Source organism: Lissotriton vulgaris, unplaced genomic scaffold, assembly GCF_964263255.1.
Source record: "Lissotriton vulgaris unplaced genomic scaffold, aLisVul1.2 SCAFFOLD_787, whole genome shotgun sequence".
NCBI classification, from domain to species: Eukaryota; Metazoa; Chordata; class Amphibia; order Caudata; family Salamandridae; genus Lissotriton; species Lissotriton vulgaris.
The window spans coordinates 671,794-697,094 of NW_028255626.1; the positions used below are offsets into that span (position 1 = coordinate 671,794).

The 25,301-nt window shown below is 46.5% G+C and overlaps 1 protein-coding gene across 1 annotated transcript in view; it reads right to left on the bottom strand.

Annotated features, from left to right (window-relative positions):
* LOC147659051 (NACHT, LRR and PYD domains-containing protein 12-like) overlaps positions 1-25,301 on the bottom strand; it is a 487,072-nt gene that overhangs the window by 399,093 nt on the left and 62,678 nt on the right. The window contains exon 6 of the mRNA XM_086952007.1: positions 13,048-13,057. Coding sequence (XP_086808133.1) covers positions 13,048-13,057 — 10 coding nt within the window. The remainder of the gene's footprint in view (positions 1-13,047; positions 13,058-25,301) is intronic.

The following is a 25,301-nucleotide window of genomic DNA, read 5'->3' on the forward strand; positions in this document are numbered from 1 at the left end:
CTGGTTAGGCTTGTTCTCCCTCTTGTGGTTCCCGGCGCCGTTTGTCGTAGACGGTCACCTGACCGGAAGTAGGGAGGGCTATTTATGCTTTGTTTCCGCTGTCATCCCAGCGTTTAAAGAGAAGCTAGACCGCGAACTTGTTATCCATTTTGGTTTGTGTAATGGCCGTTTTTAGAAGATATACTATAAGTGATATATACATGAAGGGTGAGAACTTGATGGTACCTTTGGGGATTATTCTTAATATTGCTAATACTGATTAGCCAGTGAGTGCTCTTGTGGACGGTGTTCTGATGGACATAGTGAATTTGAATATAAGCTCCGAGTTTGAGCTTGGTTATTATCTCATAGGCGTTATGGTGAACGGTGTTCTGATAGAAAAGATGAGTTAGAATGCAAATAATGAGTTTGAATGCAAACTCTGAGTTAAGACTTAGTTGTTGGTTATAGAAGAATGAGTTTGAATACAAACTCATAGTTTGAGCTTGGTTATTAGTAAAGAGATGTTGGGTTTAAGCTTCTTAGTTCAAATGACACAAGTTGCATCAATCAGCAGGCGATTTAACAATAAAATACATTAATATGAAGTACAGTTATAAACCAAATACATGTGAAAACATAAGTATGATTCTAATAAACATTACTAACAAGGCGTGGCGGTGTGTTGTTACAAAAGACACATTATGAAAATATAACTAAAAGTGTTACATTATGAGAATCGGTTTCTTGAGTAAGTACATGCTGTAATTGTCTATGTTGTTCCTTTTGCTTTTTAACTATTTTACTTTCCAATCAGTCCCCTAGGAAATATTGCATCTCAGGGTCATAGTTCAAGCCGAATTCAATACTGCGCAGACGCATAATCCAGGTTGCTTCCTTGCGTCTCAACGCAAGTTCTCGGTTTCCACCCCTTATATGAACGGGTACCGTGTCAATGCCGTAAAAGCTGATACGGAAGTCTTCAGTGTTTGGCTGGCATTTGGCTACATGTAGGGCGACAGGATATTTAGGGTCTTGCTTCTGTATAGCTCTCACGTGTTCTGAGAGCTTATATTCAAATTCACTATGTCCATCAGAACACCGTCCACAAGAGCACTCACTGGCTAATCAGTATTAGCAATATTAAGAATAATCCCCAAAGGTACCATCAAGTTCTCACCCTTCATGTATATATCACTTATAGTATTTCTTCTAAAAACGGCCATTACTCAAACCAAAATGGATAACAAGTTCGCGGTCTAGCTTCTCTTTAAACGCTGGGATGACAGCGGAAACAAAGCATAAATAGCCCTCCCTACTTCCGGTCAGGTGACCGTCTACGACAAACGGCGCCGGGAACCACAAGAGGGAGAACAAGCCTAACCAGGTAAATGGTCTATCCGCCCTTTTCCGGCAAAATCGCTACTCTGTAAACACTAAAATATCACAGAAGAGTGTTAAAACACCGCTTGGCTGTTTTTTACTCCCCCTACAGGTGCACCCGCCTGTATCCCGCTTCCGAGCGTAACAGCTGTAATTCAAGTCTCCTCCCGGTTATGGCCCCCTTATGAGTCCAATAAGGTACGATGATCTCTCTACATTTTTCTCTCTCTCGCGGAAACTAACTTTAATAAGGGTCGGCGTAATCTGAATTCTCGAATTTTCACTTTTTGCTTACTCATAGGTATGAACTAAACCACGCGCCTATAGCGCTTTCCCCATACTCTCGCCCTCCAGGGCGCTTGGCCGCAAAACTTAAATCCTGTCTTTTCTCGCAAGAAGGGGTGAGTTAACTTATGTATATTTATATTCTAACATAGATGAGGACTCGATCCTCGCGCAATCTTAGACGACACTTATTCCTAAAGCGTGCTCCAACTTAAGAATGAAATGCGTGTATTGAAAGAATACACTAGGACCCACGTGCAATGTTCGGATGTGAAAATTAAAAAGAAAATGTAAAATCAAATAGAGTGGTTTTTAAACAATGTACACCTCTGCAATGAAATAAAAAACTATTATCCCATCCCTCCCTTTTCCGTGCCGGCGCTCATACTGACCAGTGGCACATAGAAGGTTTGTTAGTTTCCTCACAAGATGTAGACACCGCCACGAAGTTGTACTACAAACCATGAATTAGACAAGTTTTACGTGTCCATAATACCAGGTGATAAGCATCAATGCTTCATCCGTCGGGATCCACCATCCCGTATCTTTACAATGTTCTTCAAAATTAAACTTTATGGAATCATATTACACCCATGGTTATAGCTATGACATGATATATGATAGGAGAATATATTCTTGTAGCTATGATAGGATATTCCATTTTTGTCAGTTTAACAGCACGTAATTATCTATGTTTCCAATTCGACTGCCTTTATCAATCACTTAGATATAACGGACTCACCAATGAAGTCACTACAGGTTACAATGGTCTGTATACCTGTTCACTAGCACAGTTACTTATTCACTCATTTCCACTTGTCACCTACTGTTAAATTGTTGTCGAAATTCTATTTAATGAATGTCACAAATGCGCACACTGGTCATTATGTTTGCCCCTTTTTTATTAAATATATAAAAAAGGTTTTAGTCTCAGATTATCCGAAGTCACTTCCACACATTCTGCATAACCACATTATAAAAGACATCACCATTCACAAACACTGTAGTCACCATAACCACGAGATTCCAAGTCACACTTGTATGACACTATGTCACCCAATGGCATGCCTGTGTAGTATCACCAAGGGTTCACCCACCACTTTTAATGCTTCGCTCTTAAAGAACAACCATACAAATGTATTTCTTGTATCTATACCCAGCCCTGAAGATTCGCAGTCTGTTTCCCTGCGATGAAACACGTGTTGGCCACAACAAGAGGAACAATAAAGTGTTTTCATTAAGAAGAATTCTACTCCATTGCGAAATTTCTTTCTGGGCACATTGTACTGACTCTGTAACATGGTTTATGTGCTTTAGTCAATATTGACACACTAAACAGAAACCATTGAGTTCTAATTACCTTTATCCTAGAGCAGGGGCTTCTGTTGTTCTTGACTCCCTCAGACTGACCGGAACCGTTGACCTAGGCGTCCCCGGCTGCACTCCTCAGACTTCAACCGCGGCCCTAGCAGCAGAACCGGATGGCGGTTCGAAAAACCAAAAATGAGCTAGTTCCCTGGGCGAGAGAGCTGTGAAGTCAAAAATAGTTCATGGGAAAAAGGGGGAAAATCGCACAAATTCGATTATGTCAGTTCCTTGGTCTTGACCTCAGATTATATCGTTCCTTTCCAGGCACTGTGTGATCTTCAAACAATGTTTCAGGTTCTGTAGTGTCCAACTGCATCGACGGAGGCACAGATCCTTGCAAAATACAATCGCTCTCTTTGTCGGTACCAGTTCCTTTTAATCGTGCATCGCTGAAGGAGACAAAACGAGGTGTAAACTCAGTTTCAGAGTCAGCGACTCCTTGCCGGACCCATCGGTCATATGGAAGGGGAAGCGGGACCCTTTTGCAATGGGCGCCGTGCACCCAGTGTTTCTTCCCGAGGACACGTACTGCAGAGCGGGTGGACAGCAAAACCTGGAAAGGTCCGGTCCAGCGAGGCTCCTCCTTCTAGGTTCGTCTGAAATTCCGAATCAGGACCAAGGATGGCGTGGCCTGGATCGTCAGAGGCCGGGGGAGAGGAGCTGTGGACCTGTTGATGTAAAGCATGCCGTTTAGTTGTCAGTTCATGCAAATAGTCAAACAGTGCAGGGTACTCTATTTCACTGAGCCTCCTGGGTCTCGGTACTCCCCATATATTTGCTGGGCGCCCGAACACGATCTCGTGCGGGCTAAGTCCTAATCTGGAATGGACAATCATCCTGGTAGACAGGAGTGCTAAAGGCAGGGCGTCTGGCCACTTGAGACCTGTGCTGGCTTGGATCTTGGCCAATTTCAATTTTAACGTGCCATTATAGCACTCTACCAATCCTGCCGATTGGGAATGGTTTGCAGCATGGAACTTCTGGTGGATGCCTAGACACTCACACACTCTCTTCATCACTCGTCCCACGAATTCACTTCCGTTATCACTCCAGACAATTCTAGGCATGCCAAATCTAGGGAAGAATTCCTTGACAAGGGCTTTGGCAGTTGACAATGCAGTGTTGTTCTTAAGGGGGTACGCTTCTACCCACCTGGAGAAGGCGCAAACAACAACAAGGACATATTTCAGATTATTGCACCTCTCCATGTGAATGAAATCGAGTTGCAAGACCTCCAACGGGTACGTTGGAGGTGCAAAATGACCAGCTGGGGTTGGGGTTCCCCTACCGGGATTGTGCTTCAAACACACCATACAATTTCTGACCAGATTCTCCGCACATTTTGGGATACCACTATTCTGCCATACTGTGGCCAACAGCTTACATATTCCTTTGACACTGATGTGTGCCATTCCATGGGCCATCGTTACCACTGCGAGCACATAGGCATCAGGTAACAACCATCGCTGATGTTCTGACAGTTCGACCCAACAACCATTCGCGTCTAACCTACCCTTGCTTTCTCTCCATTCATTCACCTCTTTCTCGGTAGCATCAGCTTGTATAGACTTCACGCTTTCAATGGTGTCCTCACACATACCCACATCAGGGGTCCATCTAGCAGGACCTACAACATACATCCGACTCATTGTGTTCCTTGCAGTCTCTTTCGCGACCTCATCGGCAAATGCAGTCCCTCAGCCAACATCATCTCGGATTTTCCTATGCGCGCTGCACTTCACAAACGCAACCTGTGGGGGCAAGGTCAGTGACTCGAGAAGGTCGTGTACTAGCTGTCCGTGTTGGATTTTCGCACCATGTGACGTCAGGAACCCACGTTCACGCCACAATCTTCCAAAACTGTGGGCTACGCCAAAGGCGTACTGACTATCAGTGTATACATTCACTCGTTTTCCTTTCGCCAACACACACGCTCTTGTGAGTGCGACTAACTCTGCTGCTTGTGCAGAATTCTGGGGGATGCGAGCTGTCTCTACAATCGTGTATAATGTTGTCACGGCATATGCTGCAGTCGTATCACCATTCGGCAACTTGAAACATGAACCATCAACCCATAAATTATCATTACATTCAGGGAGGGGGGTGTCCTGTAAGTCTACTCTCCCTTTTGTCTCTTCCTCTGTCCTAAAGCAGCAATCATGTTTGTCGACCTCTTCTGTCTCTGCTGGTGGAATGGGTAGTAACGTAGCAGGGTTGAGTTTATCACACCTCTTTATGTGAATGTGACTTGCTAACAGGGTCAATTCATAGCTGGATAGTCGGGCACTAGTTAGGTGTTGCGTTTTCGTCCTGTTTAGTAGGATATCTACTGCATGTGGGACCATAACGGTCAGAGTATTATTCATGACTAACCCAGCCGACTGTCGAATACAGACAGCCGCTGGGCAGTGGCCCTCAAGCAACTTGGTAATGCCTTAGCTACAGGATCTAGAGTCGCGGAGAAATATGCACATGGGCGTTGTTTGTCCCCAAAGTGCTGCGTCAAGACTGATAATGCGCAACCTTCCTTCTCATGGACGTATAATGTAAAAGGCTTACTGTAGTTGGGGTTTCCAAACACAGGAGCCGAACATAATGCCTCACGCAACTCATGGAAACTCGCCTGACAATCTTCAGACCAAGGCAAAGGATTGGGAGTGTCTTTACGCATTAATGCCAGCAAGGGCTTGCCCAACAGTGAGAAATTCGGTATCCATTGTCTACAGTATGATGCAATGCCCAAGAAGGCACGCACTTCTCTTTGTGTCCTTGGGACACTCAATTCTGCAATTGCCTGTATTCTTTCTGGGGTCAGTCTCCTTCCCTCCTTCGATAAGATGTGACCTAAGTAGGTTACTTCTTGTCGGCAAAATTGTAATTTGGAAAGAGAAACCTTGTGCTTCATGTCACATAAATGACGCAGCAGTGACAACGTAGCTTGCTTGCAAACCTCTTCAGTATCTGCAGCGATCAGTAAATCGTCTACATACTGAATCAGAGTCGCGCCACCAGGTAGAACAATCGTATCTAGTTGTGTTTTCAGAGCCTAACTGAATATTGATGGACTCTCACAGTAGCCCTGGGGAGCGCGTCTGAAGCGGAAGCTTCGTCCTCCTAAATTGAAGCCAAAGATATCTCTGCTCTCCTCGATAATCAGGATGCTGAAGAAGGCATTCTTCAGGTCGATCACTGAAAACCAATTGGCTGAGGCTGGGACCATTGTCAATAAGGCAGTAATGTCGGGGACGACTGGAAACTGCGGTACAACGATCTTATTCACTTCCCTTAGAACGATCACAAATCGGTACACAGGGGGCTGTGAAGGATCGGTACGCTTTAAGACAGGCAAAACAGGACTGTTACAAATGTTGCCTGTAGTCTCTTCGATGACATCTTTCGCAATTAGATCGTGGACTATCTCTAGCAAAGCCCTTTCACATTCTTTTGACATTCTATATTGGGGAATACGTGGCAACCTGACATTAGCTTTCAATGTTATGACATACGGTGCTATCTCCAAACGACCTACATCATTTGAACCATTCGCCCAAAGTACATCTGGAAGAGATGACAACTCAGTCGGAATTCTTTCCTTTGACAAATACATCGGGGAAATCACTATCTTACCAAGGGTGAGTTGTACTCCCGAAGGAGAACAATACAAAGTCGCATATAATCTCTTCAGTAAATCCAAACCTAACAAATTTTCGCCACAACCTGTTGTAAGGATGAGGGGTGCTTCTAATTCGCATGTGCCAACAGAAAGGGGCATGGGACTGGAGATCGGGTTTCTAACAGGGGCGCCAGAAAAACCTACTGAAACATTCATTTCGCCGGACAAAGGTGCGCCAGGAAGTTTTGAGTGCATAATAGAACTTTTTGTAGCACCAGTATCCAGCAGAAATGGCTCCGACACTCCGGATGTAATTACCTCGACATAAGGTCCATTCTGATCTACTGGAACTGAAACAACTCCCTCTCTTTGTCCATGGCTGTCCTAGCAATTATTACCCTCATTCTCGTTTTCTGCGTAATAGTCATCTGCATAGTACTGAGCTGACCTGGAAGATGCATTATTCTGTTGGTCAAAGCTATTCATGGAATTCTGAGGCGGAAAAGAAATGGTATTCTGGGAGAAATTTCCACGGCCCCTACCTCGAGGAGCCTGTTGAACACCTCTACCTCTTGCGCCGGAGACACCGTTTAAACGTCGTGCAAGAGCTTGGCAATTACTTTTGAAATGTTATGTTATGTTATGTTAAATTGCGTTTGTATAGCGCTCGGCTATCCTAAAAGAGTGTCCCGGCGCTTTCCACAGGCAGCTCAAGTGTAGAACAACATAACAAGAAAAAGCAGACTCAAAAGAAAAAGAAACCCACCTAAGCAGAAAGATTAAAAAGCCAGGTCTTCAGATTTTTCCTGAATTGAAGCAGATTGGGGATACTGCGTAGTGCCAACGGGAGCGAATTCCACAGCTGGGGGGCCTTGAGGCTGAAAGAGCGCCCCCCCAATGCGGGCCTTCCTCACACGAGGAATCACAGCAGTGAAGAGGGATTCAGAACGCAGTGAACGGGCAGGGCGATAGAAAGCCAGTCTCTTCTGCAAATATCCGGCGCTTTTGTGCTTTGTGCACCAGCGTCAGAGATTTAAACATGATCCGCTTCCGGATAGGCAACCAGTGGAGCGTCTGCAACAGCCCAGAAACTCGTGCTCGCCTCTGCAGACCAAAAATCGCACGGGCTGCAGAGTTCTGTGCCACCTGCAAGCGTTGGACCAAGTAATCCGGGAGGACTAAGAAAAGGGCATTGGCATAGTCTATCCTGGATCCGATGAGCGCCTGCACCTTAATCCGCCTGTGCTCCGCAGATAAGAAAGGAAGGAACTTGCCGAGCATCTTCAGAATGCCGAAACAAGTGCCGGACAGGCCGAGAACGTGCGCTCTCAATGAGAGCTTGTTATCCAGCTTAACACCAAGGTTCTTGGCAACCAGAGAGGATTGTGCCGGGGGACACATGGCAGCCGGCCACCATTGCCGCCACTCGGGGTCGGTGGCACAGCCGAAGAATAAAACCTCCGACTTACTGGAGTTGGCCTTCAGACTGTTCTGCTGGAACCATCCGAAAACCATGCCCAGGCACTCCCGAATTCTCTCCCCATCAAATGGCTGATCTTTGCCACATGTGAAGAGGAGTTGCGTGTCATCGGCGTAGGACACGATCTGGGCTCCGTAAGCCTCCACCGCTGCCGCCAGAGGGGACATAAAGATGTTAAACAACGTCGGGCTCAACACAGAACCCTGTGGAACCCCGACTCCCAATGGCGGCATCTTGGCGGAGCTCTGGGAAACCCAGATTGTCTGGCGGTAGCCATCCAAAAGAGATGTGAACCATTTGAGCACCGTCCCCCTTAGGCCGATGTCATAAAGCCTGGCGAGGAGCGCCTCGTGGGGGACGGTGTCGAAGGCCGCCGACAGGTCCAACATGACTACCATGGCCTTGCCACCCACATCCATCCTCTTCTTTGCAATATGCACATTGATTCGGGCCATACGGAGAACGCTGGTGGGAAAACACGTTCCCTTGCGCGCTTCTCGAATACTGCTGTGGTTGCTGATAATTGGGCTGACTAGGAGTGCGAGGCGGATAGGCTTGTTGGAGAAGGACTTTAGTTTTTAGTTCTTTAGTCTTCTTGTCTGACTTATCTAGCTCGTCTTTGCGTCTATTTTCATAGTACTGGGCTGTGGCTAAAATCTGCGCTGACGTGGAAACAGCCCACGCACTCTCTGAATCTTTCAATTTATTGCACAATTCAGGAAGCAGATTATGTACAAATTTGTCTACAAACAATCTTTGGCCACCCTCGGGAGCCATGTCCTGACCACTGTGATCGGTGAAAGTCTCCTCAAACCTCGTGAAAAAGTCAGACACATTCTCATCTTTCTTTTGCTTGCACGCAGATAGCTTGTCCCAATTTACACGTAATTCAGACATCAACGTTTTCATGTACGCGATAATCCTACCGGGAAGATCTGCTATTAAAGGCTCGGGTTTAGAACCACCAACTTGTCTAGCATCTGTAGCAGTAATATTAGCCCATGAGTCACCTAGTTCTTGATCATGATCTGCATGACGGATTTTACTCCATAAAGGATGCGGAACAACATTCCCAAACAACATGTCTATATCTGCTAAATTCATTATACATGAGCTGGCGGTCTGTGATAATTCCTTGTAATATCCTGCTGGGTTTTTACGGGGATCGGGTAGTGTCTGTTTGAGTGCTAAAACTTCGGATCTTTTCCAGGGGACATGTACCCATACACGCTGGAAATGCGGTGGAACAGGTGGTTGTGCATTCGCATCACCTTCCCTCCATACCAGAGGAACCTCTCTCATGGGGTACTGTCGCGCCTTTTTCCTACCCGACATGTCATCCTCATTAAAAGATCTAGAGCTGTTTCCCTTACTCCTATAAGATAACAACAGATCCATTGCTTTTTCAACATCTGCACCTATAATCATGCCTTCGTAAAATTTGAATCGCATGCGGGCTAGTTCCTGCATTCTGCGTTTTGGGTCATTGTCTTGTAAATCTTCCCAGAGGTACACACACATTTCTTCAAATACATATCTTTGAGTGGATGAATCCCACTGACGGAAGACTTCCATAACAGACTGAACATCATATCTTACAGTATCAGTAACCCATTTGCGTGCTAACTCATTCAGTACTCCTCTTTCCTCGTAGTCGGGTAGTTGACTACGCAACTGTCTACGTTCTGGTTTAGGGGTCGTTTTAGGCAACCCAAAGAAGGGCGAGAATAGACCAGTGACAGTACTTGCCACTCTCTGTCTGACAGAAGGAGAAGCTTGCGGCGAGGCAGATGCGCCAGAAAAGACAGGCTGATGTAAAGAGGAAGTCGAAGCAACAGCAGAGGAAGTCGAGGAAGTAGCAGACGTAGTATCATAGTGAATAGTTGGAGCAGTAGGCAAAGTTGTAGAAGTAGATGGAGTATGTAGCAAAGGCGGCGGCCCTTGAGAAGGCTGCGCTGGAGAAGTAGGAACCAGCTAAAGAGGAGCTGGTGCTTGTGCAAGAGCTGCTTTTCGTGCGCCAGGGCGTGGTATAACAATACGCCTCGGTGGTCCAACAATACTCGATGTATATGGGGGTGGTGAGTTCAATAAATGGGACATTAATGGATCTTTCTCGGATGTTCCCTTTGAGTCTTGTCCCTCATGTGGTAACATCGGGTAGCATTTATCTATTGCTAGTTTCTTGCTTCTGAGCATTTGTTCACTTTCCTGCTCTTCCTCATTATCCCTGTATGCGATGGCAGCTTGTACCATCGACATGCCTCTTTTATTTTTCTTTGCTAATTTTATTTCTTTCTGTTTGGCTTCTTTGGGCCATAAGCGAAAAGAGTCAAACATCGCCGGCCGAGCTTTCTTCTTGAACAATTTGACCTCGAGGTTATCTAATATTTCTGAGTCAAAACTACCATATTGGGGCCATTTTAAAACACCATCCTTGCGGGTGTATTTTATCCATACCTCATTATATGTGATAGGACCTACTCCGTGCTTTATATATAACTCATATGTTGGAGTTCCAATCGGAGGAACCGGACACGAATCCTCTAATCGGGAGTCCTTACTACAACCAAGACAAAACAAGTTTCCAAGTCTGCTGAGACCAGGCATCTTCGCTCACTAGTCTAGCTTCAAACTTCAAAGGATTATCTAATTATGATATTGTTGTGAATACACAAATCCCTCGGATTTGGTGCTTGCAAGAATCAATACAAACCGTATCTCTGGGATACCAAAACTAAGAACCAAACTAAGAACTGGGAGACGCTCCACTTATACTTAACTGAATATTGAAGATCGGTGACGTCACTAGAAGACTCGTCTATCGTTTCGCTCTACCAAGGATCACTGGGTCCAAAACAGGGCGATAGTCGGGGCAGCAGTCCTTCGTAGCCGTCGGGACGCGGGGAACCTCGCAGCAAAGACCTTCGGAACCACGTCGAAATGCAGGGGTTGCTGAAGTGGCTGGCCGTCCTCCGGAATTTTCACACGAAGCTCCTTACGAACATCTGGCTTGGACCGTCACCGCTTGATATCGCCTCGAGTTGGGCGCCAACTGAGGTGCCGGGTTTCTAGAGACCCGGTGGTGCCAGGGGACCACACCCGAAGACCTCTGAGTTCTCCCTGTTCTGGACTTACAGAAACACAGAGTCTTCTAGTTGAAGTCAGTGATCGAGTTTTATTGGCTGCAACTAAGTAACATGCGTCCTAGAAGTACGACAACACGGGCCGTAAGTTCTCAGGAGACTGTTTGTTTTTACAGAACCAGCCTTCTCCTTATATACATAAATAACAGCTGTAGGCAAGAATTCTTGAGTTTATGATATGGCTATACAAATATTTCTACAATATTACAAAGAGCGAAGTCATGCTGGTCAGCACATATTTTAGATGTCCAGTTTGTGATGGATTACCCCGCCAGATCCAGAACTCCCATCAGATATCGATGCAACACCAATAAGGTCGGACACCCTCCCATCATAAAATGGGTCATAAACAAGAATCATGGACAGGTGTATGTGTATGGAAAACAGGGTCTGTATGTAGTGAATGGTTTATGACATGTTGTGCCTTGATGATATCTTGCTCGGCCACTGGGCGAGGAGCTGCCCAAACAGGCTTGGCTGGAGGCAGTGGAGACAGCTTCGGCCAGGTCATGGGGAAGTCAGCTACGGCGGACGTGTCCTTTTAGATCAAACTCGGTCTAAATCAATTGACTATATGAAGGCAAGTCATAAGATGGATGCCGTTTACAAAATGGAGTCTGAGGGTTCGGGACGGAAACTACGATTTAAGGGTGTTAGCATCACTCAATCGTGACGCAAATGCATAGGGATAATGTCCTAATCATTACCGGTCTGTAGATACCAAATTCGTCATGGTACGACGATATTTTGTGACACGAGTGTTGGACCTCGATATCTGTGAAACAGCAGGGTCCGGATTTGCAGTACCACACTGTGGTACCGGAAGCCTGGTGTTGCACCCGTCTTCCATAGAACGTGACGCCCCTCACAGATCCACGAGTACGACCCGGCGTGCTAAGAAGTAGTACGTCCCGCAGGCCTGAACGGGGCCTCGCCCCGTGAGCTGCATCGACCCCGGATCGCCACAATCCTCCACAGTCCTGCTCCCCGGCCTTGCACCTGAGGGGGCCCCAAGCAGAGAGATCCTCTGGAGAACTGTTGGCCTCATCCTGAGTCCACCCACACCAGTAGCCGTGCCTGAAACACCTCGGACTTCCACAAGCAAGGTACACTTGAACTCCGTCCCGAGTTCATATCGGATCCAGGGTCCGCAACGTTCCTATTTCCCTGTCATCGTACCTTGCTGAACAACGAACCTTTAAAGACTAATCTTGCCTATTATAATCTGGTGGCCTCCAATCGCTAAATGTTATTTGGTCTTGTGATAATCCTGCTTGAATCTATCTTTTATATAAAGTATACGTATTTTTGATACAACCAGAGACCTCCGATTCCAACACCCCTGCTCTGTTTGCTTTGGGGCTGCGGCCCTTAATTGGTCTGAGCTTCTCTTTCAGTTCTGTATGGAACAAAAGTTTGCTGCGGTTTGCTGGGCTGAAGTCGTCCTCGAGCTCAGTATCCAGGAATAAAATTTCGCGACCACCAGCTGGGTCGTAGTTCACTACAAAGTCAACACTCCTGGGGGAATTTCTGTTGTCGCCAACTGGGCGAGCCTCTTCTTCCAGCTCCTTGCTGGCCAGTGAAGCTTGGTTGCTGCTGGCTGAAGCGTACAACTTGTCCACCTCAGTGCGGGGAAAGGGGCCATTGCCACGGTCTGCTGCGGCACACACGCTCTCCGCCTACGCAGTTAAAAATGTGCACTCTGCTTCCCACTCAGTACAACGAGGGAAACGTACGCTGTCCACTCTTGCGCGGGGCTTGGTCTCACCCTCCGCTGTCCTCATGGTGGGAGTTACAGAAATTTTGCTTTGTCAGGGGCGGCCCACCAGGCCTTCTGCCTTTGTCGTTCCTGATCAATTTCTTTCATCTCTAGTTCATGCGTGATACTCATCTGCTCTAGTTTCTTCTGAGATTCCTCCTTCAGTGCTTGGAGGTGGTTGTCCCTCTCTATCACTAGGGTTGCTATTGCAATATGGTGTTCTTTGTCTCTCTCTCTGTCTTCCCATTCCGCAGGGGACAGGCTTTTGGCTGGAGGATCACTGATGCTGGGTGGGGAAGAATCCCTCCTCCCCTCTGAGCCCAGGCGCCCATGTAAGTTGTCCGTCAAGTGGTTTTGGAATTCGTCTTTCTTACAAGCACCCATGCTAGGTGCCATGGCCTCGGTGACTCTCCTGGTCAGCGAGTGTTCAAGGTTCCTCCTGAACTCAACAGCTAGCATCTCGGAAACAAACGTCTCGCAACATCAAGCGTGGTAGTTTGGAGTTTGTACTCACTCGGCAATAGTCACTGTTTCTTGATACATGGATTCTTAAATGCACTGCTGTCTCTTCTAAGTCGGAAGTTAGTATCCTAATCGCTGCCACCAGTGTTAGAAATGGAATCCCCACCTGGCCAAAGGTCGCGACCCGGTCCCGTAGGAACCCCACTCCCACGTAACAGGAAGGGAGGTGCCCTTCCCAAAATGGTGCCTGCTCCCCTTAGGAGGATGGTAGCTAGGGTAGTCAAGCTTATCTTCTAGTTGGCGTGCCAAGCATTTCGGACTGCACGAGGTAGTAGACGAGACCCACTACAGAATACAAATGACAAAGAGTTCTAGGAAAGTATTGGCTTCTTTATATAATACTCTCAGCAGGTAAATAATCATACAATCAGCACAGTAACTCTTTAAAGTTCATGGCGCAACAGCGGAGAGAGATGGTCCCCGGAGCCCCCTTGCCCGACAACACTAAAAAAGTACCGTCAACAGGTGACATTCAACGGACACCGCATAGGGGCCCTCCGTGACACCGGAGCCAGCAACACCACGGTGCGCTGTCACCAAGTCACAGAAGACCACATTATACCCCACGCCTCCTGCCGGGTGATTTCAGCCGACAATTCCGTCCGCACCTGCCGAGTATCTCAGGTCCCGTTTGAATGGGAGGGGGTCTCCGGGGACTTGCGGGTAGCGATCCGCACCAGCATGCCCGTGGACTGCCTACTGGGCAACGATCTGGAGAGCTCCCTGTGGAAGCAGGTGGAGCAGAAGAGATGCTCGGCCTGCCCGAATGGGCCTGCGTGAGCACACAAGCCATGACTGCCAGAATGTGCACCCCCGCGAGGGTGGAGCCTTAGACCCCTAGCCAGGTCTCTGACGACCCGGAGGGTAGCAAGCGACCCGAGGTCCTTGAGCTACCCCCCGGTGAAGAAATTGACCCCGACGCAGGTCCCCTGGGCCCTCCCGTCGAGCAGACCCCTATTTTGGATGACCTCTCTGAGCTAGCCCAGTGGTGCCAGGAGGGGGGACCTTCCCGAGAGGAGTTCTGCCTGGAGCAGACCTCCTGCCCTTCTTTAGTTGGACCACGGCAGCAGGCCATCGCCCAGGCTGCTGGTGACCAGTCCGGCTCCCACTTGGTCTAGTAGGAAAATGGCCTCTTGTACAGCGAACAGAAGTCCCCCGTACTAGGATCAGGCCGGGTACTGGTGGTACCCCTACATTTCCGCGGCTTCCTCCTGAACCTGGCCCATGATGTGCCCCTGGCGGGACACCTGGGCCAAGACAAGACCTATCACCAACTGGTCACCCATTTCTATTGGCCCCGTATGCGCGCCGATGTGTAGACCCACTGCAAGTCCTGCCCCACATGCCAGGCCAGCGGGAAGAATGGATGGAAGCCAAGGCTCCTGTCAGGTCGTGCCTAGCCACTAGTCAAAATAGTGGGAAAACCCCAAAAATCAGGTCAAGAGGTCAGACGCAAAGTAAACACTCACGCTGGAAAAGACGTCATGTGGTTCCAATAATTTTCCTTAAGCGGTGTCTAATTGAACTCCAAAATAGCAGCGTAAAAATGGTTGAAGGAACGGGACGCGGCAGAATGAAAAGTTGCCGGTCTAGTGTTTCTCGCTCCCAACCAGTGCAGCTGGCAAGGCGCGCGTTCTAATAACGAACTGCGCACTTCAACTGAAATCGTCCTCGAAGCCAGAGTGAAGTTCCAGAGTTCCGAGTTTTCCAGAGAAATCTTCAGTTTTCATCCGAAAAAGGTTCTACATTCGCATGCGCAACGAGGGACCTTAAGTAAGATTCTTCAAGCCTAATTCTAATCCGAAATGAACTGCTATTGACGCACCTTGCGTCCTATAGTCAAGGCGTTATCAAGTGACTGAACTTATATGCCAGAAGCTGTTTTCTTTCTACTATAGTTTACTCATAGCTAGGGTATTGTGTAATTCCTGGAACACTATTTTATATTTGATTGACAAGCCACGGAATGCTACTTTAAATGGACTTAGTTACAGAACGCACCCCAACTCTGTCAGGTACATTTATCATAAAATCTATTATAGAGTCACCCTAACTTCATCTGTAAAATATTCTCGATAGCTAACGATACTGTGTTTTGCATAGGTTAATTAAAAACCCGAGTTCAGTTGAAAAATTAATAGGAGAGAAGCAAATGCCTGTGGTTTAAGGGTAAGCGTTTTTGCTAGTGTAATAAATGATTCGCATGTAATGTAACTGCTTGAAATTAAATAGGATTTCTGTACAGGTCAAAAAACAGAAGACCCCGAAGACCAATACGAAGAGTGTTCTTCAACTCTCGAGGGCAGTCTCTCTTCTCTTTTGTTATTTTATCCACTTCCCCTTTCCCTTCTGTTTTAGCCGTTACCTAGACATAGTTGTGTCGGGTGATTTCTGAGGCAGAGGGGCGTTGGGACTAAGCGTCGACTCCTGTGGATTCATCTGGCCTTCCTGACAGATTGAAGTGCCAATAATATCCACCCGAGTCGACATGGCTGAGGGGTTAGATTTAAAGGCGTTAGCAGGAATTCTAGAAGGGTTACAGAACCAGTTAACCCATTCAGTTGAGGAGAATAGAGCCTTAAGAGAGGAGGTTAAACGTTCCCAACAGGAGACTCACCAAATTAAACTAAAAATGGAAGAGTTGTTGGCAGGTACCACCCCTTTGCCTGGAATCCATTCTAGTATGAGTTCAGCCTCTGAAGTAGCCACTCAAGTGGTTCACTCAGTAGCCCCGGTAGTGCCATTGGCAAACCCAGAGAGATTTAGTGGGGATCCACATAAGGCCCAGATTTTTCTCACTCAGTGCTCTTTATATTTTCTATGTCGGGCAGTGGTGTTCAAAGAAGATCAAGTCAAGGTTGCCTTCATGCTGTCGTATTTGAGCGGTGATGCCGCTGCCTGGTCTATGCTTTTGGTCTCACGCAATGACCCAGCCCTGTACAACTTTGATCTTTTTAAAAAAGAGTTTTTGAGAATTTTTGACAGAAGAACCGCAAATCAAGCTATCGACAACGAACTATTAGACCTAAAACAAGGGAATCGAGACCTGGTGGCCTATATTGCGCAGTTCAACAAATTAATTGTGGAAACGGATTGGCCAGAAGAAAAGCGCTCAGCAATTTTCTATCGAGGGCTCAAGGATGAGCTGAAAGACGTTTTAGCTCAGATACCGAAGCGACCGCAGGATATTTCTGAATTAATTGATTTAGTCCTGCAACTTGACCATCGTCAATTCGAAAGGAGGTCCGAGAAAAAGAAAGATTTTAAACCCTACGTTCCTCGTTTAGACCGGATCAAGTCGGAAGGCAACAAGACAGAAGTCAACACGAGTGAAGAACCTATGCAGATAGGCTCCATCAGGGGGCCCTTGTCTAGAGAAGAGAAGGAGAAGCGGCGCAACAATCAGCTGTGTATGTATTGTGGTACTTCAGGGCATTTTGTACGGGAATGCCCGAAAAGACCAAAGACAAGTCAAGGGGTAAAAGACAGATCCCATCAGTAGAAGGAGTTGCCCTGGTGGGATGTTGCAACGAGTCAACTCAGGAACCACAACAATTGATTAATACGTTACAGTTGACAGCGCCTCATCTCACGGTTTCTTTCACGGTGAAATTCGGACTCAAAGAAATCCAGGGAGTCTCGGTTATGATCGATTCTGGGGCCACCGGAAACTTTTGTGATTTACACTATGCACAGGAAATTGGAGTCAGAACCGTCAAGAAGAGACATCCCGAAATAGTAAAAGCTGTAGATGGTACTAATCTCACCTCCGGCCACATCATAAATGAGACAGAAACTCTGGAATTGGAGGGGTTTCAAGGCCATCGTGAGTTCATAAGATTCAATCTTATAGACGCTCCACAATTTCAACTCATTTTAGGATTGCCTTGGTTGTCTGAACACAACCCTTCCATAGATTGGGAACGAAGAACAGTGAAGATGACTTCTGAATATTGCCAAAAGATTTGCTTTTCGAGAGTTCAGCCTAAAGGTGAAGGTTCCCCGGCTTTTCAGCTTGCTCAACTCGACAACAGAATTTGTGCTACCATAACCCAAGAAATTCCCCAGGAATATAGTGATCTTGCTACTGTGTTCGACAAGAAAAATGCGGAGCGACCTCCACCTCATAGAGAATATGATTGCAAAATTGAGCTAGAACCCTTAGCTGTGTTACCTTGTAGTCGCATTTATGCGTTAACAGAAGCCGAGAATGTATACCTAAAGGAATACTTGGACGAATATTTGAAGATTGGTTTTATCCGGCCGTCCCAGTCTCCTGTGTCATCGCCTCTGTTTTTCCGTCCTAAGAAGGATGGCAGCCTGCGGACCTCCATTGATTACAGAGCGTTAAATCAAGTTACTGTAAAAAACAGATACCCCCTTCCTCTAATTTCTCAGCTGTTGGATCAAGTTAAGGGGGCTAAAATATACACCAAACTTGACCTTAGGGGCGCGTATCATTTGGTAAGAGTGGCCGAAGGCGATGAGTGGAAGACGGCCTTCCGGACTAAATACGGCCTGTTCGAGTATCAAGTGATGCCTTACGGATTAAGCAACGCCCCAGCAGCGTTCCAGCAATTCTTGGACCGAGTTGCGGTCGTCTACATCGACGACATTTTGATTTTTTCAGATAACGTCGAGGAACATGTGCAACACGTACGTGCTGTTTTACAGAAGTTGCTAGAGAACCATCTCTACGTAAAGTTGGAAAAGTGTTCTTTTCATGCTGATCGTGTGGAATTCCTGGGTTTTGTGTTGTCCGCCGACGGTGTGGAGATGGATGACTCTAAGGTTCAAGTCATACAAGAATGGTCATCTCCAAGAAGTGTAAAGGAAATACAAAGTTTTATTTGGTTTGCTAATTATTATCGCAGGTTCATACCCAATTTTTCAGATAAAGTTTCACCAATCACTCGACTATTAAAGAAGGGAAAAAAATTTGAGTGGTCGGATGAGGCAGAGAAGTCGTTTCAGACTCTCAAGAAGGCTTTTGTTACGGCTCCAATTTTGAAACACCCTGACTCTGAACAACCATTTTATGTTGAAACAGATGCGTCAGACTTTGCCACGGGAGGCATATTATCTCAGAGAGACAAATTAACGGGGCAACTCCATCCAGTAGCCTACCGATCGAGAAAATTGTCAGAGCCTGAATGCAATTACTCCATAGCCGACAAGGAGTTGTTGGCGGTAAAAGAAGCTTTTCAGGATTGGCGTCATTAGCTGCTGGGGGCTAAACATTGTGTAACTGTATTCACAGATCACCGCAATTTGCAGTTTTTGAAGTCCGCCAAAACTCTCACGCCACGACAGCTAAGATGGTCTCTGTATTTCTCGGAGTTTGACTTCGTAATCACCTACAAACCGGGATCCAAAAATGGCAAGGCCGACGCTTTGTCAAGACTGAATTCTCCGGAAGAAACTAAAACTTCACGTCCTGAATTAATCATTCCCTTGGAAAAGGTAATAGGAGTTATCCAGCTGGAAGAAATCACAGAAGAAATTTTGAAGAATCATTCTGCTGAACTCTCAAACTGGGCCATGTCCGACGACAAGAAAACATTGGTTAATGGCCTACCCTTTTATGATGGCAGACTGTACCTGCCGTCCAAGGAATTGCAGGAAAAGGTCTTAAAAAACTTTCATGATGATCGTCTTGCTGGGCATAAGGGGGTCAAAAAGACTCTAGAACTAATAAAACGACATTTTTGGTGGCCTGGCATGGCAGCTCAGGTGGGACAGTATGTGGCAACCTGTGAAGTGTGTATTAAAGGGAAATCTAATCGAAGTGCTCCTCAGGGCTTATTACAGCCTTTACCTAATGCTCCAGGCCCGTGGCATACTGTGTCATTAGATTTAATTGTAGATCTTCCACCTAGTTTGGGGCATACAGTCATTCTGGTGTTCGTTGATTCCTTCTCAAAGATGGGTCACTTCATTCCCCTAAAAGCTGTCCTCACTGCTCCTCAGTTAGTTCAACTGTTCAACCAAAATATTGTACGAGCCCATGGGATCCCACAAATCCTCATATCAGATCGGGGTACGCAATTCATATCCAAATTTTTGAAAAAATTCATGCATAGCCTTGGAATTGACACCCGATACTCGACCAGTTATCATCCAGAAACAGACGGTCAAACGTAGAGAGTCAATCAAGAACTAGAACAGTATCTACGGCTCTTTCTGTTGGAACAGGAGGGTAATTGGTCTGAGTTGTTGTGGTCGGCAGAATTTGCCTATAACAATGCTGTGCATGATTCCACTGGGTATTCCCCGTTCTATTTAAATTCAGGAAGGCACCCGAGACTAGTTTTGGGCAAAATGGATACAACAGTGCCTGCAATCACTGAAGTCATAACCGACTTAAGGGTTGCATATGATAAGGCCCAGAAGAATCTAACCAAAGCTAAAGAGTCATACAAAAGGCAAGCAGATAAAAAAAAGAAGAGCAGGGTCAAATTATGAGGTGAATGATGAGGTGTGGCTGTCCACTAAACATTTGAGATTAAAAGGCAACAGGAAGTTCCAACCCCGATATATTGGACCATTTAAGGTGCTGAAAATCATAAATCCAGTGGTAGTTAAGTTACAACTTCCAAAATCATTAAAGATACACCCAGCCTTCCACATTTCCCTACTTAAAAAGAATCCAAAAAATGTTAGACTTAAGGAGGCTCCTTCTTCCATAGACGTAGAATCTGGGGAAGAGTTTGAGGTTAGCAGGATTCTAGACTCTAAAATTTCCAGAGGGAAGTTACATTACTTAGTGGAATGGAAAGGTTATGGCCCTGAGGAGAGATCCTGGGAGCCTTCTTCAAATGTACATGCTCCAAGTCTAGTCCAAACCTTTCATAGAATGTATCCTACAAAACCAAAATTGGGGGGCCCTACCTTGGAGGGAGGTACTGTCAGGTCGTGCCTAGCCACTAGTCAAAATAGTGGGAAAACCCCAAAAATCAGGTCATGAGGTCAGACGCAAAGTAAACACTCAGGCTGGAAAAGACGTCATGTGGTTCCAATAATTTTCCTTAAGCGGTGTCTAATTGAACTCCAAAATAGCAGCGTAAAAATGGTTGAAGGAACGGGACGCGGCAGAATGAAAAGTTGCTGGTCTAGTGTTTCTCGCTCCCAACCAGTGCAGCTGGCAAGGCGCGCGTTCTAATAACGAACTGCGCACTTCAACTGAAATCGTCCTCGAAGCCAGAGTGAAGTTCCAGAGTTCCGAGTTTTCCAGAGAAATCTTCAGTTTTCATCCGAAAAAGGTTCTACATTTGCATGCGCAACGAGGGACCTTAAGTAAGATTCTTCAAGCCTAATTCTAATCCGAAATGAACTGCTATTGACGCACCTTGCGTCCTCTAGTCAAGGCGTTATCAAGTGACTGAACTGATATGCCGGAAGCTGTTTTCTTTCTACTATAGTTTACTCATAGCTAGGGTATTGTGTAATTCCTGGAACACTATTTTATATTTGGTTGACAAGCCACGGAATGCTACTTTAAATGGACTTAGTTACAGAACGCACCCCAACTCTGTCAGGTACATTTATCATAAAATCTATTATAGAGTCACCCTAACTTCATCTGTAAAATATTCTCGATAGCTAACGATACTGTGTTTTGCATAGGTTAATTGAAAACCCGAGTTCAGTTGAATAATTAATAAGAGAGAAGCTAATGCCTGTGGTTTAAGGGTAAGCGTTTTTGCTAGTGTAATAAATGATTCGCATGTAATGTAACTGCTTGAAATTAAATAGGATTTCTGTACAGGTCAAAAAACAAAAGACCCCGAAGACCAATACGAAGAGTGTTCTTCAACTCTCGAGGGCAGTCTCTCTTCTCTTTTGTTATTTTATCCTCTTCCCCTTTCCCTTCTGTTTTAGCGGTTACCTAGACATAGTTGTGTCGGGTGATTTCTGAGGCAGAGGGGCGTTGGGACTAAGCGACGACTCCTGTGGATTCATCTGGCCTTCCTGACAGCTCCCCCGTTGTCAGTACCCCCTTTGAGGGGGTGGGAATAGACATCGTGGGGCCCCTTGACCTCCGGACCTCCTTAGGTCACCGGTTCATCCTAGTCCTGGTGGATCATGCCACCAGATACCCCGAAGCCATTCCCCTCCGAACGGTGACGGCCCCTGTAGTCGGACGGGCCCTCATGGGGATCTTCTCCCGGGTGGGATTCCCATGAGAAGTGGTGAGCGACCGAGGGACGAACTTTATTTCCAGATTACATGAAGTCCCTGTGGCAACAATGTGGGGTGATGTACAAGTTCACCACCCCATACCATCCCCAAGGTAACAGCCTGGTTGAGCGCTTCAACAGGACCCTCACAGGAATGATCATGGGTCTCGAGGATCCCCTGAGGCGTAAGTTGGACATCCTCCGGCCCTGCCTCCTGTTCGCCTACCGAGAAGTCCCCCAGAAATCCTTGGGGTTCAGCCCATTGGAGCTGCTCTACGGGCACCCCGTCCGGGGACCCCTCAGCCTGGTCAAGGAGGGCTGGGAGGCGGTGTCCTAGGACCCTCCCCCAGATGTGTTTCGATACATTCTGGCCCTCCGGAACCAGACTAGGAGAGTCTGGGAGCTTGCCGAGGCAAACCTCGAAGCGAGCCAAGAAGAGATGAAACGCTGGTATGACCAAAATGCCACTCTGGTCGAGTTCCAACCCGAACAGCAAATTTGGGTGATGGCCCCGGTGGAACCTTGTGCACTCCAGCACAAGTGGACCGGTTTAGGTGGTGAAGGTCAAGAAGTGATAGAAAACTTGCTGGATTTATCTACAGAGGAACAAAGAGGATTAAATGAATATGAGATATGCATTTTACAGTTGGATGAACACTATTTGCCCAGAGTCAGCACCATCATGGAAAGATACTATTTTGGCCTAAGGGAACAAGGGAAAGAAGAAACAGTAGAGGATTTTTTTAACTGATTTAAGGAAGATAGCTTCAAGGTGCAAGTTTGGGGGTGCCAATGAAGAAAGAATCCGAGATCAATTTGAGTTAAAATGTAGGGAGGATAAAATTAGGGAGGAGTTATGGTTTAAGGACAAACCTCCTTTGGAGGAAGTAGTTACAATAGCTAAAAGGGTTGAACACAGGTTAAAATATGTTAACGAATTAAAGTGTGAAAAAAATAAATGTCAACCCACTGTGGAAGAAGTACAAGAAAGTGTATGTCTTGTCAAGAATGTGAAGCTTGGTACTAAAGAGTTAGTTAAAGAAGAATCTGCGAAAGATACGTTTGAATGTTTTCGTTGTGGAAGGTCTAGGCACAAAGCTAATTCAAAATCATGCCCTGCTTTGAGTTTTGGATGTCATGGTTGTGGCCTGGTTTGTAGATCTAAACAAAAGAAATTTCAAAATAAGGATATAAAAGAAATAATTTGTCAAATTGGTGACAGTGAATGTAACAATCATCCCATAGGAAGTGTTAAGGTTGATGGTATCAATCTTGAGATGAAATTTGACTCATGCTCACATCTTACCATAATTTCAAAAGATATATTCTGCAAATGGTTTCAATATAAAAATAATCTATGTAAGATGGATGTAAAACCAAGAGGTTATGGTGGTCAACCCATTAGTATGTTAGGGTATTTTAATGCTTGTATAGAAATGGAAAGGAAATTAATTGTTGGGAAAATGTACGTTTAAAAAATAGGAGATAGATTACCTGGCGGGCCACATCAACGCTTGTTGGGGGTTACATTGAATCCTAATGCAGAACCTCAAGTTCAGATTCAAAAGATTGAAGGTAAAATAAATCACTTTGTGTCTAAATTTCCGGGTTTGTTAAAAAATGTATTAGGTTGCTTAAAGGGTTATAAACATTGCATCAAACTTAAAAATGGAGCTGCATCAAACTTAAAAATGGAGCTGCACCATCCGTGGCCAAAGTGAGAAGGATTCCCATGGCCCTACAAGAAAAGGTGGAACAGGAGCTTGATAAGTTACTCAAAAAAAAAATCATTTCTTCTGTGGAATTTTCTGAGTGGTTAGCACCAGTTGTTGTTGTAAACAAACCCAATGGTGGAATGCTGCAGCCAATAAATGCCACTCCCGTCCCTTCCCCATGCCCCCTCCCCTACACATCCCTCACGAGTCCCAGGGTCTTAGACCCTCAAACACCCCCTCAGTTTCGCAGCCCTAATCAAGAACACTTATCCATATGGTATCTAAATACTCATTCTCTGGTCAAACACCAGCTCAAGATCTTTTATCTTTTAGACTCCATCAAGCCAGACATCTTGCTTTTATCAGAAACATTGCTTACACTAGAATCCACTCCGGATATACTGGCCGCCATCCCAGACAACTACTATATCCTCCAGGCTAACAGGCCAGAGGGGAAAGTAGGGGGAGGAGTCGCTGCCATTATCTCTCATTCCTACAAATTCACCTCCATTACCACCCCCAAAATCCCCTCGGTGGATTTCTGTTGTTCAAACTCGACTCCAATAGTCTCCCCTTAACCTGTGCCCTCTTCTACAGGCCACCTGCCCACCTACCAAATTTTCTCCAGTCATTTAGTAGCATGACAGCTGAGCTGGTGATAAACTATGCCAAAATCCTCATCATAGGGGACTTCAGTTACTGGCCTGAGGATCAGCGCGAAAACACTTGCCCGATGGACTACATGGACTCACTAAATGGTCTGAACTTTACCCAGCAGATTAAAGTGGCCACCCACATCAAAGGACACATCCTCTCAATCAATCAATCAGGAGTTTGTTAAAGCGCAACTACTCACCCGTAAGGGTTTCAAGGCGCTAGGGGTGGAGGGGGGTGGGAGGTGCAGGTTCCATTCCATCAAGGAGGGGGTCTGTCGTTTTGAGGTTTCTTGCGAAGATGGGGAGCGATGTTGTCTGTCTGAGGTGGAGCGGAAGGGCGTTCCATGCTTTGGCAGCGAGGAAGGAGAAGGAGCGGCCTCCCAATCTGGTCTTTCTGGTGCGGGGGACCACGGCGTAGGAAAGCTCGGCTGATCGTAGGGTCCTTTGGGGTGCGTGGAATTTGAGCCGGCTGTTCAGGTATGCTGGTCCGTTGCCGTGGAGGGCCTTGTGTGCGTGGGTGAGCATCTTGAAGGTGAATCTCGCCTCGACGGGGAGCCAGTGGAGTGTGCGCAGGTGCTGGGAGATGTGGCAGTGTTTTGGCAGGTTGAGGACCAGTCCTGCGGCGGCGTTCTGGATGTTCTGTAGCTTGCGGATGAGGTTTTTGTTTATTACGGCGTAGAGTGCGTTGCCGTAGTCGAGTCTGCTGGTGACCAGGGCGTGAGTGACTGTCTTTCGGTGTTTGAGGGGGATCCATTTGAAGGTCTTACGAAGGAGGCGGAGGGTGTGAAAGCAGGAAGATGAGACAGAGTTGATCTGGCGGTCCATTTTGAGCTCAGAGTCCAGGATGATTCCCAGATTGCGTGCGTGGTCTGTGGGGGTTGGCGGGTTTCCGAGGGCGGTGGGCCACCAGGTGTCGCTCCAGGCGTCGGGGTTTGGGCCCATGATGAGTACTTCTGTTTTGTTGGTGTTAAGTGGAAGGCAGCTGTTTTTCATCCATTTGGCGACGTCTTCCATGCCTTCTCGAAAGTTGCATCTGGCGGTGTTGGGCTCGTTGGTTAGGGAGAGGATGAGCTGGGTGTCGTCTGCATACGACACGATGTTGAGTCCGTAGGTTCTGACGATGGGGGCAAGTGGAGCCATGTAGACGTTGAAGAGCGAGGGAGGAGCCCTTGGGGACTCCGCAGGTGATCGGTGTGGGGTCCGAGAGGAAAGGGGGGA